The sequence below is a fragment of the Ostrea edulis genome, chromosome 7, assembly GCF_947568905.1.
Source record: "Ostrea edulis chromosome 7, xbOstEdul1.1, whole genome shotgun sequence".
Lineage (NCBI taxonomy): Eukaryota > Metazoa > Mollusca > Bivalvia > Ostreida > Ostreidae > Ostrea > Ostrea edulis.
Genome location: NC_079170.1, coordinates 54,690,622 through 54,708,750, shown reverse-complemented (window position 1 = coordinate 54,708,750; position 18,129 = coordinate 54,690,622). Strand labels below are relative to the sequence as shown.

At 36.8% G+C, this 18,129-nt stretch overlaps 1 protein-coding gene across 1 annotated transcript in view; it reads right to left on the bottom strand.

Annotated features, from left to right (window-relative positions):
* The window catches only part of LOC125653646 (uncharacterized), a 276,533-nt gene that overhangs the window by 7,767 nt on the left and 250,637 nt on the right, over positions 1-18,129 (bottom strand). The window contains exons 54-62 of the mRNA XM_056145758.1: positions 15,099-15,203; positions 14,097-14,168; positions 13,838-14,006; positions 12,063-12,209; positions 11,286-11,451; positions 6,743-6,889; positions 6,229-6,421; positions 4,817-4,991; positions 318-416 (exon numbers count right to left, since the gene is read on the bottom strand). Of these exons, the coding sequence (XP_056001733.1) occupies positions 318-416; positions 4,817-4,991; positions 6,229-6,421; positions 6,743-6,889; positions 11,286-11,451; positions 12,063-12,209; positions 13,838-14,006; positions 14,097-14,168; positions 15,099-15,203 (1,273 nt within the window). The remainder of the gene's footprint in view (positions 1-317; positions 417-4,816; positions 4,992-6,228; positions 6,422-6,742; positions 6,890-11,285; positions 11,452-12,062; positions 12,210-13,837; positions 14,007-14,096; positions 14,169-15,098; positions 15,204-18,129) is intronic.

Below are 18,129 nucleotides of genomic sequence, written 5' to 3'. Positions count from 1 at the left end.
TACCATGACAAAAACCGTACTCGTGTAAAACATCTTATACCATGACAATAACCGTACTCGTGTAAAACATCTCATACCATGACAATAACCGCACTCATGTAAAACATCTCATACCATGACAATAAGCGTACTCGTGTAAAACATCTCATACCATGACAATAACCGTACTCGTTTAAAACATCTCATACCATGACAATAACCGTACTCGTGTAAAACATCTCATACCATGACAATAACCGTACTCTTGTAAAACATCTTATACCATGCCAATAACCGTACTCGTGTAAAACATCTTTCCTGCATTGAATAGATTTTACCTTCTCCCGTGGACTCCATCCTAGAAGCCGTATTGACAGTGTCTCCAAACAGGCAGTAACGAGGCATGGTCAGTCCCACCACTCCGGCCACAACCATACCTAGCAAAGTCAAAAAGATAAACATCACACAGCGATACCTAGTAAACATCACACAACCACACCTAGTAAACACCACACAACCATACCTAGTAAACATCACACAACCATACCTAGTAAACATCACACAACCATACCTAGTAAACATCACAACCATACCTAGTAAACACAGCACAACCATACCTAGTAAACATCACACAACCATACCTAATAAACACCACACAACCATACCTAGTAAACATCACACAACCATACCTAGTAAACACCACAACCATACCTAGTAAACATCACACAACCATACCTAGTAAACATCACACAACCATACCTAGTAAACATCACACAACCATACCTAGTAAACACCACACAACCATACCTAGTAAACACCACAACCATACCTAGTAAACACCACACAACCATACCTAGTAAACATCACACAACCATACCTAGTAAACATCACAACCATACCTAGTAAACACCACACAACCATACCTAGTAAACATCACACAACCATACCTAGTAAACATCACACAACCATACCTAGTAAACATCACACAACCATACCTAATAAACACTACACAACCATACCTAGTAAACACCACAACCATACCTAGTGAACACAACACAACCATACCTAGTAAACATCACACAACCATACCTAATAAACACAACACAACCATACCTAGTAAACATCACACAACCATACCTAGTAAACATCACAACCATACCTAGTGAACACAACAACCATACCTAGTAAACATCACACAACCATACCTAGTAAACATCACACAACCATACCTAGTAAACATCACACAACCATACCTAGTAAACACCACAACCATACCTAGTGAACACCACAACCATACCTAGTAAACATCACACAACCATACCTAGTAAACACCACAACCATACCTAGTGAACACAACACAACCATACCTAGTAAACATCACAAAACCATACCTAATAAACACAACACAACCATACCTAGTAAACATCACACAACCATACCTAGTAAACATCACACAACCATACCTAGTAAACATCAAACAACCATACCTAGTAAACATCACAACCATACCTAGTAAACATCACAACCATACCTAGTAAACATCACACAACCATACCTAGTAAACATCACAACCATACCTAGTAAACACAACACAGCCATACCTAGTAAACATCACACAACCATACCTAGTAAACACAACACAGCCATACCTAGTAAACATCACACAACCATACCTAGTGAACACCACAACCATACCTAGTAAACATCACAACCATACCTAGTAAACATCACACAACCATATCTAGTAAACACCACACAACCATACCTAGTAAACATCACAACCATACCTAGTAAACACAACACAGCCATACCTAGTAAACATCACACAACCATACCTAATAAACACAACACAACCATACCTAGTAAACATCACACAACCATACCTAGTAAACATCACAACCATACCTAGTGAACACAACAACCATACCTAGTAAACATCACACAACCATACCTAGTAAACATCACAACCATACCTAGTAAACATCACACAACCATACCTAGTAAACACCACAACCATACCTAGTGAACACAACACAACCATACCTAGTAAACATCACAAAACCATACCTAATAAACACAACACAACCATACCTAGTAAACATCACACAACCATACCTAGTAAACATCACACAACCATACCTAGTAAACATCAAACAACCATACCTAGTAAACATCACAACCATACCTAGTAAACATCACAACCATACCTAGTAAACATCACACAACCATACCTAGTAAACATCACACAACCATACCTAGTAAACATCACAACCATACCTAGTAAACACAACACAGCCATACCTAGTAAACATCACACAACCATACCTAGTAAACACAACACAGCCATACCTAGTAAACATCACACAACCATACCTAGTGAACACCACAACCATACCTAGTAAACATCACAACCATACCTAGTAAACATCACACAACCATATCTAGTAAACACCACACAACCATACCTAGTAAACATCACAACCATACCTAGTAAACACAACACAGCCATACCTAGTAAACAACACACAACCATACCTAGTAAACATCACACAACCATACCTAGTAAACACCACAACCATACCTAGTAAACATCACACAACCATACCTAGTAAACATCACACAACCATACCTAGTAAACATCACACAACCATACCTAGTAAACACCACAACCACACCTAGTAAACATCACAACCATACCTAGTAAACATCACACAACCATACCTAGTAAACATCACACAACCATACCTAATAAACACAACACAACCATACCTAGTAAACATCACACAACCATACCTAGTAAACATCACACAACCATACCTAGTAAACACCACAACCATACCTAGTAAACACCACAACCATACCTAGTAAACACCAAACAACCATACCTAGTAAACACCACAACCATACCTAGTAAACATCACACAACCATCCTAGTAAACATCACACAACCATACCTAGTAAACATCACAACCATACCTAGTAAACACCACAACCATACCTAGTAAACATCACACAACCATACCTAGAAAACATCACACAACCATACCTAGTAAACATCACACAACCATACCTAGTAAACATCATACAACCATACCTAGTAAACATCACAACCATACCTAGTAAACACAACACAGCCATACCTAGTAAACATCACACAACCATACCTAGTAAACACCACAACCATACCTAGTAAACATCACACAACCATACCTAGTAAACACCACAACCATACCTAGTAAACACCACACAACCATACCTAGTAAACATCACACAACCATACCTAGTAAACATCACACAACCATACCTAGTAAACACCACAACCATACCTAGTAAACACCACAACCATACCTAGTAAACATCACACAACCATACCTAGTAAACATCACAACCATACCTAGTAAACATCACACCATACCTAGTAAACATCACAACCATACCTAGTAAACATCACAACCATACCTAGTAAACATCACACAACCATACCTAGTAAACATCACACAACCATACCTAGTAAACATCACACAACCATACCTAGTAAACATCACACCATACCTAGTAAACACCACACAACCATACCTAGTAAACATCACACAACCATACCTAGTAAACATCATACAACCATACCTAATAAACACCACAACCATACCTAGTAAACATCACACAACCATACCTAGTAAACACCACACAACCATACCTAGTAAACATCACACAACCATACCTAGTAAACACCACAACCATACCTAGTAAACACAACACAGCCATACCTAGTAAACATCACACAACCATACCTAGTAAACACCACACAACCATACCTAGTAAACATCACACAACCATACCTAGTAAACACCACAACCATACCTAGTAAACATCACACAAGCATACCTAGTAAACACCACAACCATACCTAGTAAACATCACACAACCATACCTAGTAAACACCACAACCATACCTAGTAAACATCACACGACCATACCTAGTAAACACCACAACCATACCTAGTAAACACCACAACCATACCTAGTAAACACCACAACCATACCTAGTAAACACCACAACCATACCTAGTAAACACCACAACCATACATAGTAAACACCAAACAACCACACCTAGTAAACACCACAACCATACCTAGTAAACATCACACAACCATACCTAGTAAACATCACACAACCATACCTAGTAAACATCACAACCATACCTAGTAAACACCACAACCATACCTAGTAAACATCACACAACCATACCTAGAAAACATCACACAACCATACCTAGTAAACATCACACAACCATACCTAGTAAACATCACACAACCATACCTAGTAAACATCACAACCATACCTAGTAAACACAACACAGCCATACCTAGTAAACATCACACAACCATACCTAGTAAACACCACAACCATACCTAGTAAACACCACAACCATACCTAGTAAACACCACACAACCATACCTAGTAAACATCACACAACCATACCTAGTAAACATCACACAACCATACCTAGTAAACACCACAACCATACCTAGTAAACACCACAACCATACCTAGTAAACATCACACAACCATACCTAGTAAACATCACACAACCATACCTAGTAAACATCACACAACCATACCTAGTAAACATCACACAACCATACCTAGTAAACACCACACAACCATACCTAGTAAACATCACACAACCATACCTAGTAAAGTCCACATGATAAATACTACACGACTTGTCTCAACAGAATAAATTTGTACAGTATATTACAGCTTTATATATCGCTAAATCTTTAACTAGAATACTTGTTGAACATCATTCTCTACAGTAAGAATACTGCGTGTTACCTGAGTGGATCCCTATCCGTATTCGCAGCTGCTCCTCAGGGAGATGTTTTATTTGGAATGACCATACATTTTTCCGGATTGTTAGAGCCAAGTCGGCGATTTCTCTGGCGTGGTAAGAACCTATTCTCTCTGGCAAACCGGCCACGACCATATAAGCATCACCAATGGTTTCCACCTGATAATCAATGTGTTTAATCTTATACTAGTATTTCAAACTTATCTTGTTGTATTAACGTGGTTTTGATATCACACAATCCCCAAACTCATCAGAAACAATGGGAGGGGTGGCATAACTTTGATATCAATTTGAATTTGATTTCAGTTATATACCGGTACTTTTCATATTATCAATAAGATATTCTTTGGAATCTGAGATTGAGATCAAGTTGAGCTTATCTGAGGTTTATCATTTTGGAGTCAGACCAAACTACATGCATACTTTACGTGAACAGTCTTTTCAGTTTGACAGGTATGCATTGGTCGTGTAGATAAAAAAGAAATATTTCTGTCATGTATATACATAAAAAGCCATAACAAGGCAACAGTAGGGAGCCTCATTCAACAATACAGGCTTGTGTGTTTTACTTCCATTCGAGCATTTTTACCTATACCGAGACGTCACGAGGTGAAGTGCCACACTCTGGCGCAGGGGACTAGGTCGTATCAATGAGGGTCCATTACCGTGCCAACGCTTATCGCGACCCGTTACCTCAGATTTCAAGGTGTGGCCCGAAGAAAACACAACTTATACTTTTAAAAACCGAGGGTTTGGCAAAGGAACATTCAGAACTTATTTTTCTCCATTGGCGTTTTCACTGTGCGGCTCCGACACAATAAAAATTTTGCCCGACATTGCCCACAGTACGCGACTCAGTAAAAAAAAAAATAATAGCAACACAGCAAGATCCGCGTTGATATTGAACAGAACTAGGGCAATAGGAAATATCTCTTATTGATTCACACACACATTTACTTCCCTCTTTGAAGTCGTTGTGGCCGAGTGGACTTACGCACTGGTTTGACAATCTTGCTAGGCGATGGGTGCCGTACGTCGCTGGTTCGACCCCGGGCTGGGGCGAAAATTTTCAGTACCTAGTTGTGATTATATAGTGCTTTATATATATATATATATATATATATAATATATATATATATATATATATATATATAATTTCACTTTATTTGGATACCCACTTCCGCCCCCTACTTGCGTTTGAACTCACGACCTGCGGAACTAAATCTCCCAGCAGCATGTAACCAGCGCGCTAGACCGCTTGACCATCTAGGCAAGTCTATAAAATTTGCTTTAGATTACGATGGAATTCTCGGCATGTTGTCACAAGCTACATGGTCATGACAACTTTACATTCACACGCTACACGGTCATGACAACTCTACATTCATATAGATACCTTGTATACTCGTCTGCCATTAATAATGGAATCAAAGCAAGTGTACAGGTCATTAAGAAGGGCAACCACTTCTAATGGGGAGCTTCTGGCGGCTAGACTTGTGAATCCAACAATGTCACTAAAGTAGATAGTCACTTCTTCAAATGTTTCCGGGTCAACAGATTGACCTAGCTGTAAACTCGTAGCAACAGACCTAGAACCGCCAAAGTCAAGTCAATATTGATATCTAGAACATTGTTTGAGTACAAAGTCAAAGAAAGGAAGAACAACATACGAGTTTTGATATAAATATAATCTTTGCCTTTAACCTAAGATACCTATGTATGGAAAAGTACTAAAAACATATTTTCTTTGTAATAAGGTATCTTATATATTTTATTGATTTATAAATATGTTGTGGAAAAATTATGGATGCATGTTTACATTCAATCTGATCATTTATTTTTTGGCAATAAAAGAATGTCTCCAAAAAAAAAAGAAAAGAAAAAAAAGAAAAAAAAAAAGAGAGAATTACTTTGGAAGCATGCGGTTTAGCAGATTTTCCGCTTTTCTCTTTTCTTCAACATAAGCCTTTGTTCTCTCTTCCACCAGCCCCTCCAGATTATTAGCATATTGCTCCATTCTTTTGATGAGATTGTCCATTATGTTGTTACTTCGACCTCTGAAGAAAGTAGAATACATTCTGGAAATCATCAATGTCTTTCCTTGAAAATTCTTGCTTGCAGTACATGTATTAGAATGTTTTATCTTTAAAGGCCATAAAGAATTTATAAAAAAAAAAAATCAGAGTAATCAAGCATGTAAAAATCATTAAAAGTTTAATACAGAAATAGTTATCAATTCATTTAATATTCATTCTTAACTTCTTTTATAGATAACGTACAGTTATATAGAATAAAAACTGGCAGTAGGATAAACAAGGACACCTGGACATACGAAAGATGGGATCAGATGCCTAGATGGAGTAAGCATTCCTCAGTTAACCGGTCACACCCACTTGGAGCCCTATATTTTCATCAAGTAAACTATCCGTAGTCAACAAAGCAACAAAGAACGGCCTAACAACTGGTGTAAACCACGCTAGACATCATTTGACTCTTTGTACTTGCAGACTGTGTCAAGGAGGGGAATATGAATGAACTTGATTTGGGGGCATATCATACGATATAACCTGGTTTGGGTCAGTTTACGCTTTACAATACGCGAAGCTATTTATTGAATCTACTATTCAAATACAGAGAATATAATGTTTTTGATTTTTTTTTTACAACAGTGATTAGATTCTATACATCTCGCTTAACATGGAGAAAACAGACTAATAGATGCGGTAGTGCGGTCTGTGCCCTCTAAAACTACAGGAATCAGGACCCGGACATTGTTGGAATTCTGTAGTGAACATTGCAATTCTCAGTTTCGGTGTTCTGTGAGTCTGATAAATGAATTCACCAAGTCGCCATTCATAGTCTTTCTTTACAATGCTAAATGACCACTATCAAGTTCAGTACACACGCTACCTGTGATTCCTCCACGACGTGTACGTGTGTATTCACAATGGACACAAAACAAAGTTCGCTAAAAGGCAAAGTCAAACAAAAATCTGGAAAGCCCTGAACGTCATCAAACGGGGAAAAGCCTGCAGAGTGTTCTCTGATAAAACAGGATCTATAAGCCTACAGAGCGTTCTCTGATTAAACAGGATCTAAAATCCTGCAGAGTGTTCTCTGATTAAACAGGATCTAAAATCCTGCAGAGTGTTCTCTGATTAAACAGGATCTAAAATCCTGCAGTGTGGTCTCTGATTAAACAGGAAAGAGTGTTTAAAAGAAGCTGTAAAAACAAGCAACATCGAATCTGTAGTCTCCGCAATTGTAAAAGTCTCTTAGAAGAATACAAAAAGATGCAGAGGCTAGAGAAGAAATGTACAAAGAGAAAATTAGTAAACTTACATCCAACGCAGATGGGCTAACAATGGAGAATGAAGCGCTTAGAGAGAAAATGCTCGAGGTTAACAAAAACGCAGGAGAAATGAAAATAGAAGTAAAAAATTTGGTCGATCTGGCAATTTTTGCTACAATGAAGCATAATGAACGATATAGCCGTAAACACAGTGTCGAGATCTACTCACTACTGTGTTAACCTCTTTTGAAATGGCTAAGAGAATTCTGAAGGAAAAGAGAAGTGTAGGAATATGTGATAAGGATGTAATCGCAGACATATACTTCCTGGGAAGCAGGGAACACCACGTCCAATCTTACTCAAGCTCATAAACACCGAAAACAAGACTCACTAGAACTAAAGTGAAGAACTCCGAGGGAAATGTGAGGTTGGGGACGATGTGACGAGAGAAAAAACGGGGAGCATACTGCCCGAATGAACGAACATCTTTGTATTAACTCTGCCTGGTATTTTAATAGCTCAGTATTCGGAGACAGGAAACGTGTGAAATTCAACATCCTTAACGATACTGACCTGAAAATCAAAGCACGGGATTCATAGGTCTGACCATTTCCAATGTATTCAATGACGACTTCCGGTATCACTGTTGCCATTTATTTTGTCAGTTACAAAATGTAATAAAAAACATTGTATGTATATACCAAAATGACCCTCTCCGCCACTTTGTCGTTGTGTTGAAACTTTAATACGGTATTTAAATATCCTAGAGTTATTTCCTTTCTTTTTTTGTTGTTTCGGTTTCTCTCCCAATTATCTCTTCAAATATTAAGAATGCACATAGAGAGAGCACACGCTGTAATGTTATATTTGAAGTTTCTTGTATACCAGTAGGTATCACATCATCTTTTGAAGAAGAAAAAAGAGATTTTTTTCGGTACCATGCTGAGGTATTTGAATAAATGGTTACTTAATCCTCTCTCTCATGAAAAATCATAATACAAGTTCTATTCAATCTGTACATATTATGTATTTTAATTATACTTGTATGAAAAGAAAAGAATCATAAAAAAAATATAAGTCAGTAGCCAACCTCAATTTAAAAATTGATCATTCGCCGAACATGCATTCGCGTATCGAATCAGTTGAGAGTCAAACACCATATGCAGGTGATGGTGAAATATTGTATATACATGAAAATATGGGAAGATGATGATGGAGAACCTGAAGTTAGAGCATTTGCCCCGCATGCGGAAGGCCGGGGTTCGAATCTCGGCCGCGCCAGACCCAAGTCGTTAAAATAGGTAGTGACAGTTCCATCGCCAAACGCTCGGCATCAGGTGTGAATATCACGGGTCCTCGGAGATGACCTTAAAATGGATGCCCCGTGTCGCAGTAGGTGTGGTACGCTGAAGAACCCTCACTGTTCAAAGGCCGTAAGTGCCGAGCAAAGGCCTAGATTTGAAGCCCTTCACCGGTCTTGATGACGTCTCCATATGAGTGAAAAATTCTAGAGAGACGTTAAGCAAGATACAATCAATCGAGTTGAAGATCTCAGCAATATACATTTTCTTCTGAATATAGAAGCTTTTGAATATATTTTGCCCCAAGAATACGAAAACAAGTCCGCTAATAAAGGAGCACGATTCGTGCCAATGGGAATTCCAAAAGACTGCTGGAAGACATAGTTACTAAAGACTACGTACATGTACATCTAGAGAACGTCAATGAGAAACTCCAGTATCTTTTATAAATATCAACTTCAGAGTACTTGTGCATAGAGTGGTGTTTAACAAAGCAATATTTTTCGATGACTGATCACAAGATATGAATATTCATCGAAGGAACGCCATTTGAATGTCAAAAAGCCTAGTCTTTAATTCATTGTGAGGTATGATGGCGCGAAGTGTTGAAAAACAGTATACTCTGATGCGATTGATTTTGGAAAAGTTTTGTGATTTTATGAAAGTTTTGGGAATTTTTGAGAATCCACATTGATTACTTCAATGCTAGCATATGTTGTCTGAAGGTTCTCCATCAAGGTACTTAACTTTGATAGGGGCTTGGTAGAACATTTAATGAATCTTGCAATGTGTCTGTAAGGTTTGGTGAAGTTTTGGAATCCAGTATTGGTACGGTAACTCGCATTCATTCGTCCCACAATGTGTTTAAAGCTGATATATGATTTTGAAGAATTTAATCTTTTGAAAGGGAACTTTGAGTAAAAATTGGATTACCTAAAGTAGAATTAAAGCCACGTTTGTCTAAAATACAGTGATAATAATACACATTAGAAGTCAATGTTTTTGCAAGCTTTATCTGTTTGAACCAATTTATCATGTAACCTATCTAATTCTTCCATCACATCTGATTTACTAAACAAAGAAGGATAGATGGTACGCATTTTTGTTTTAATGTGGCTAATACCGATTCCAATATTCCTGTTATAAATTTTATCCACTCTGACGAAGTGGCAAAATATGTTCTTTCATCGTCTGGCATAATATTCTACAGAGTTTATAGTAAAGAAGTTTTGTCGTCGAATTATCCAAATTTCGGACCTTTAGAATAAGTGACTTCAAGTCGTCATTATGAAGTACTAGTATACATATCGACATCACCCGTAATGACATGTCCAGCCGGCCTATATTGTTGAGAGAAGAACAAGGACATTTAGAGGATTATTTACAACATAGTGTATATCTAGGCACTGTCAAGTTGGTTTGTAATTAAATAGTTTGGATGCAGTAACAGAGGTATATTTATAGGACTTTCATGGTGTAGACTTGAACTTCAAATATGAAGGAGCAGAGAGCTGAGCATTTTACGACAACGACTGTTGCTAATGGTGACGGCATCTATCTATTCCTTTGTTCGTGAATCGGAAGGATTATCATCCGTAACCCGTCGTAAGTCTGTGTATTGGGAAGAATGTCATCACATTCACATTAAAAGAGCCAACATAATTTAATAGTCCTCGATGTTCCCTTTCATATGACATCTCGTCCTAATTCTTTTACACTGAATACAATCTTTGCATACTACTTTATTTAAAAAAAATTCCAGTCTTCGAAATCAAAACAAAAACAAAAAGATGTGGTATACAGAGGGATACATCATGAAGGTTTAAGTTCACGTCTTTCTACAAGTACCAAATACAATACCTAAAAATTCTTTTAAATCTCTTCATGATCATATCAAAGTTAGGTCTGTCTTCTGGTTTTTCTGACCAACACTCCGTCATCAGTAATTCTAAACTCTCTGAATAGGTGTCGTTTATTTCTGGACGAAAAGGTGGACTCTCTACATTTTTAACTCTTTGAACCACATCTAAACAAAGATCAATACACATAAAGTGATTAGATCAATACACATAAAGTGATTAGATCAATACACATAAAGTGATTACGTCAATACACATACAGTGATTAGATCAATACACATAAAGTGATTATATCAATACACATAAACTGATTAGATCAATACACATAAAGTGATTACATCAATACACATAAAGTGATTAGATCAATACACATAAAGTGATTAGATCAATACACATAAAATGATTAAGAAATGTTTAGATTTGCGATTGAATGTTATGCCGTGAAATGACACTTGTTTTTTAAGTGATATCATAAAAAGCAATCTCTACGGGAAACGTTGCCCAATATATTATCATTTTTAGTTTATAAAAACATTTAAAGAAATGCAAAAGCAACCAAAGTAATCTTTAAAATTGATATTACTTGTACACGTATATGCTGTTATTATATGCCTCCTATATACTGACGAACTCAATTTCAATTCTGCATTCAAAGATATTTTCGTCCCAATCAATTTTCACTCATTTCGAACTCATCCCATATGGGCGAATTGGAAATTGGGATGACAAGATTTGAGCAGAAGCAGTATATAATCTTTACATATACAATGTTGTGTACCATATGAATTAAGATTATAGCTATCAAATGGATCGCTTCTATCGGCAAACTCCTGCAGAATTATCCCAAAACTGTATGTGTCCCCTTTCTGTGTCCCAGAGCTCCACTCCTCCAAACGAAGCAACTCAGGTGCTGTCCATAAAAGCTCTGAAAAAACAAAAATATACATCCCTACCGACATTTTCTAAATTTGAGGCAACAGTATACAATAACATCATTTAAATTTGATGAGGGCATGAACTACGACATTCTAGCCAGCATACTTTATGAAGCCCGTTAGCGGCATACTTTATGAAGTCCGTTAGCAGCATACTTTATTAAGCCCGTTAGCAGCATACTTTATGAAGCCCGTTAGCAGCATACTTTATGAAGTCCGTTAGCAGCATACTTTATGAAGCCCGTTAGCGCTTCAACGCGCTTCAGGAAAAACTTTTTCAAAAATAAAATTTATCTTTCATGTTTTATATTTACTGTGTACTTTCATTTCTGTGGAAATTCCCAGTCGTTGAAATAGACGTACTATATTTATCAAGATTTATACGCACATTCATGAGGAAACATCTATCAATACAGCTCGTAAAGATATCGAAGGCAAAGACATTGGAGACGTAGAATATAATATATTCAAATATTTACATCTCCAATGTTCTTTACAAATTGTAATGGTAGGTATTTCCATATGAATGCGTTGCAGTTGTAAACAATGCGCGTATGAATACAGAATTTCTTGAAAAATATAAGCTAACGCGTTTCATGAAGTATGTCGGTGTAAAATTAGATAGTGACCCCGTTGAAAAACGATCCCAGGACGATCCTAGGGGTCATTTTTCAGCGGATGTTTGATCAATATTCAGACCGTTAATTATCCCAAGCGTAAGATTTTGACCCTTGTTAAAAAATGACCCTTAGAGATAAATTTTGGTGGGGTCAAATTTCAACATTGAAAAATGACCCTAAATTTAATTGCCAATATACAATATTTTGGCTAATAAATAAATTCATGAACCCCCCCCCCCCCCATAATTTCCTGTGTTTTGTCAATCCATTTGTACATATTGCACAATCTAATTAAAATTAGAAGTTAGATCCGCCCACATACTCGCGATGAGGTGAGCGGATCTAACATTTAATTTTAATTCGATTGACATAATGCATTAAGTGATATACTAAATGAACATCCAATTGCAATAGTACTTTCTATTGCTCCTTTGCTTAACGATTAAGCAAAATTAATTTCGATTATTACCACGTCTGGGAGCGATTATATCTGCCTAATTCACAACCTCTCCACCGGTGTTGCAGATTCCCGTTTCTCTTTCGAGCAAAGGATTTTATGTACATATGAATTAAGATATTGAATTTCTCTACCTGGACAGTATAATGCCCTTATTCGTATCTTGATAAAGTTATAGCCCAGAGATGATTCAAGTCCAAGGGAAAAGAGATGGTGGAAAAGATAATGTTCTCTCTCTCTCTCTCTCTCTCTCTCTCTCTCTCTCTCTCTCTCTCTCTCATCCCTTTTAAACATTTACATTATATATGTAACATGTATGTGACCGTTAAAAATTACCCTTTACAGATAGTTTAACGTTGATCACTTTTCAACGACCAGTTAACGTCAAAGTTTGATCTGGTCAACTTTTAACGTTAAAAAATGACCCCTGAGTCGGTTTTCAACAGAATCACTATCTAATGTCTCACAGAACACTAAATAACAATGATAGTAATATTTCTGTAAAATAAAAGATTGCAAAGACAATGAAAGAAAAACATACTATTGTGATTTATAGTTTTTCTCTTTGATTTGCTCCCACTTTCAGCTTCATAGAAACACTTTGGACCATAACATCGCACCTTCAACAGGAACCTTCCGTCAACTACACACGCTGAACTGCTAAGGCGTCCATGAACTTTGATGTCACACCCATGTAGATATTTCATTCCCTTAAATTTTGGGATTGCAAGTGACTTAAAATTTGTAACTAAAAGGATTCATGGATAAAAAATATAAGCATCGGCATGAAAACCACTTACCATGATGATATCCTGAATAAGTGAACATTTGAACATCCAGTCTAGTTCTATACTGTCATTTTGCAAAATATCCTGTAAATTACAAAATATCCCGTAAATTACAAAATATCCCGTAAAGTACAAAATATCCTGTAAATTACAAAATATCCCGTACATTACAATTGATTACATTGATAGTGTTTTAAATTTACATGTATATTAAATATTCTTAAACGGTTTTTCCAAATAAGCTGAACAAATCATCAATCTGATTAAAATCAGATCCTCGATCCGCTCCTCTTTCCCACCCCCACACCCCAAAATCATTACAAAGAGCCGAGAGATAGCTAATTCTAATTCTCGGGGACAAATCTTGCAGACAAAATAACAAATAGGGATACAGGTCTACATGTGAATTTGAGCTCCTTTAGTATTGATATTGGCATGATTACTGCAAATACTTAGGGACGAGATAAAAAGTTCAATGTCTGACAAAAAACTAAATTAACATAACCCCTTTAAAACTAAAGCATAGGCTAAATTTTGCAGCCCTTCACCGGTAGTAGTGACGTCTCCACATGAGTGAAAGATTCTCGAGAGGGACATTAAACCAGTGGCGTAGCTACATTGTAGCACTGTAAACATGTGCTTACAAATATTTTCGTTAAATTTTTATTACATATTAACGAAAATGTGCTCAGCTTCTGGGGGGCTGCCGCCCCCAGACCCTTGCTTACAAATATTTCAAACCTAGCTACGCCACTGTAAACAATATACAATCAATCAATTAATCACATATAAAGCACCATATTGATCTGAAAATGTCAGTAATTGTATGATATGATACTATATATCTACACGTTTGTTCCTCTGACGTATTTTAGAATATCGGGAAAAAATTCTAATTGTACAGTACTTTACTTACCACTATTGGTGGTATGAGAAAAGTAAATGAATTTGTTCGTGAATTAGATTTTCATCAATTTGACTGTTAATCGGGAAATAAGAGAGAGGAAATCTAACCTGTAAGCTTCCTTTAGAGCAATATTCCTCCATTACTGCTACCTTCCCCACGTCCACACAGGCGCCAATGAAAGCAGTGATATTCGTATGACGTAGAGAGTAAAGCTGTAAAAGACCTCGCATGTATTTGATAGATCCTATTGGACAAAGAGTATTATATATATATATATATAGAGAGAGAGAGAGAGAGAGAGAGAGAGAGAGAGAGAGAGAGAGGATATCTATATTGTGTGTTTTGATATTTAGATTATCCAACGAGTTGATATGTGGTATTTATTCGCGAGGCTTGCCGAGCGAATAAATACACCATATCAACGAGTTGGATAAACCAAAATATCAAAACACGCAATTATAGATGTTCTATTCATCTCATACGCGGGAAAAAATAGTGCGCTTATAATCGATTCATGTATATTACAAAAGGGCATTTTTATAAAAGAAGCCATGAAACAAAATTATATTAGAAGGCATTATAGTTTATAATTAATAATGATTTTGCCATTCCAACAAGATAACAACTATTGACCGAGTATTTATTTTTTGACGTAGGCCTGACCTTCTGCGAAAGTTTGATGTCGCCGTCTTTTTTAAATAAACATGTGTAACAACGATCAATGAAAGTAATATTTTAATGCAGCGTTATTAGAATGTTCAACAGTTTACAATGAAAAGTAGAAGTGTTTGTGTATTTGGATTTTATTCACGGGGTTTCTGTGGATCTGAAGCCGAGAGGAATTCCTCAGGTAAGTAACGCTGTTGAAATTTATTACATTCAATATGGCCCCAGAGAAAAGAGACTGTGCTTGTGAATGCTTGGTACCGTAGCATGTCGAGGTACTTTCGATTAGGCCTTCCAGTTGGAGGTTGATTCCTTGTCGATGATAATGGACTTAGTGTGAACATCTCTTTGTTTTGTGATCGTAATTCTTGAGTAGATTCTATATCTAGTTATTGATAGAGTTGACTTTTTTATGACCGTTAACTTGCATTATGGCAGTGGGGGCAATATCATTTTAATTTTGATATAAAAGATATTCTAAATGAATACAGAATAACAAGTTATACGCTTTATTTCATGCATCGATTTGCATAAACACAAAATAGGTCATCCAAGCGGGGACAGTGTAGTTCGGACCGGAAGTGCTTTATCAATATATATATATATATATATATATAATATGTTCTACGGCGTGACCGTGTTTGAGGGCGAAGCAAAAAAGTTTTGGCATTAGTATCTTTATCCAAAACAGGACAAAAACAACCCGAAGTTAGCACGCGGACGGAGCTGTATCAAAGCATCCTAATTTTGGACATTTGATCCGCCTATATATTGAACGCAGGAAATATAACGTAATCGATGTAAACAGTACACTGTGACGTCATATTCAGCGTCGTTATTTAGCAAATTTACAAACACAGCGTTTGAACCACAACAAAAAACATGGTGTTAAACGTGGAGTGATCATATATGATTAGGAAAATAAGATTTACATGCTTTTACGGATTTTATGTAACATCTCAGAACGACGTGAACTAGAGTAGACGAGATTCAAAATGGAGGAATACATGTCCACGCGCTAATATTCGAATCGACACCATTGGTACCAAACTTTTCAAGTTCCATAGGTATGGTTTAATTTTTCATTATTTTCCTATATTTTCCTTTTAAACATGTATACGTGTTACCTATAGGGAGAGCTCCGCTCTCACGGCCCTTCGGGCCGTGAGAGGGCTTCGCCCTCTATAATTTAAAAGAATAAAATCCGAAATGATCACATAATAATCAACGATCAGTTTCTGCTAGTACTTTCGCCTTACGGCTCTTCAGGCAGTTAGTCTAGAATGTTTCAGTTTCATAGTAACGTTGAAAAGTAAACGTTCATTGTGACGTCATAACGTCGGATAGTGGTGTTGATGATTTAACGTCATAATCATGCACTAATTGCGACAAAACAATAGTATAACGTATTAATATATGATATTATACCTCAGTATGAGAATTTTATACAACGCGTAATCTGATTGGTCTAGACAGTCACGTGCCAGGGATGATAAAACGTCATATCTCCCTCTCAAACATCATATCTCCCTATCATATTTACCCCTTGGGAAGCCTCGTGCATTTCCCGTAAATTTAACGTCAAGGTAGACGAAGTGTATTGTGACGTCACAATAATACAAAAACTGGTTATCATACCACTGTATTTCGTTGTTTGTACCTTCTACCGGAATACGTTGACGGCGCGGTGTTACCGTTAGGGCGATCTCAGCTACATACAATGTATAGATGAGCGGACTCCAATTTCAAATGCACTTTTGTAGTCTTGCTTTGTTTGAGTATAATAAACAATTTATTGCATGAATGAGGGCGTTGCCCTCGGGGAATATGATTTTTCTTGGGTGAATAAATCTTCATATCTCCCTCACTATCATGCAATAAATATATAATATTGATTTACATAGAATAAATGCATTTAAAGCTATTTACGATTAAGTTTAGGTTTTAAAAGTTTGATGAAATAACTTTCCTTTGCTAAACGAAGATTTGCATTGTTATTCGGAAGTTTATAAAAAGGGAATAAAATTAATTTTCCATTTCCAGAAAAATGTTCACAGCACGGCGTATTACGGACACTTTGATCTTTGATTTGTTGCTTGTGGACACGAACCCGCGCATTAAATTTACTGGTCTGTCCTATGTAAAATTCTTTGTAAGTCGGGCAAACGGCACAGTAAATTAAATTTTCCGATTTGCAGTTCATTGAGAAATTGGCGAGGATTTCCATTGTCATGTAAATTTCAACTTTTCTGGTCCAGTTGTTCTTGAGAAGACATTTAAATGACCCCACCCTAGTTTTGCATTTTTTAAAAAAAATTATCTCCCCTTCGAAAGAGGCATGTGTGCTCTTTATTTGAACAAACTTGAATCCCCGTCTCTCGAGGATGCTTTGTGCCAAGTTTGGTTGAAATTGGCCCAGTGGTTCTGGAGAAGATGAAAATCAGGGCTCGAAATTAACACATGCCCGTCAGT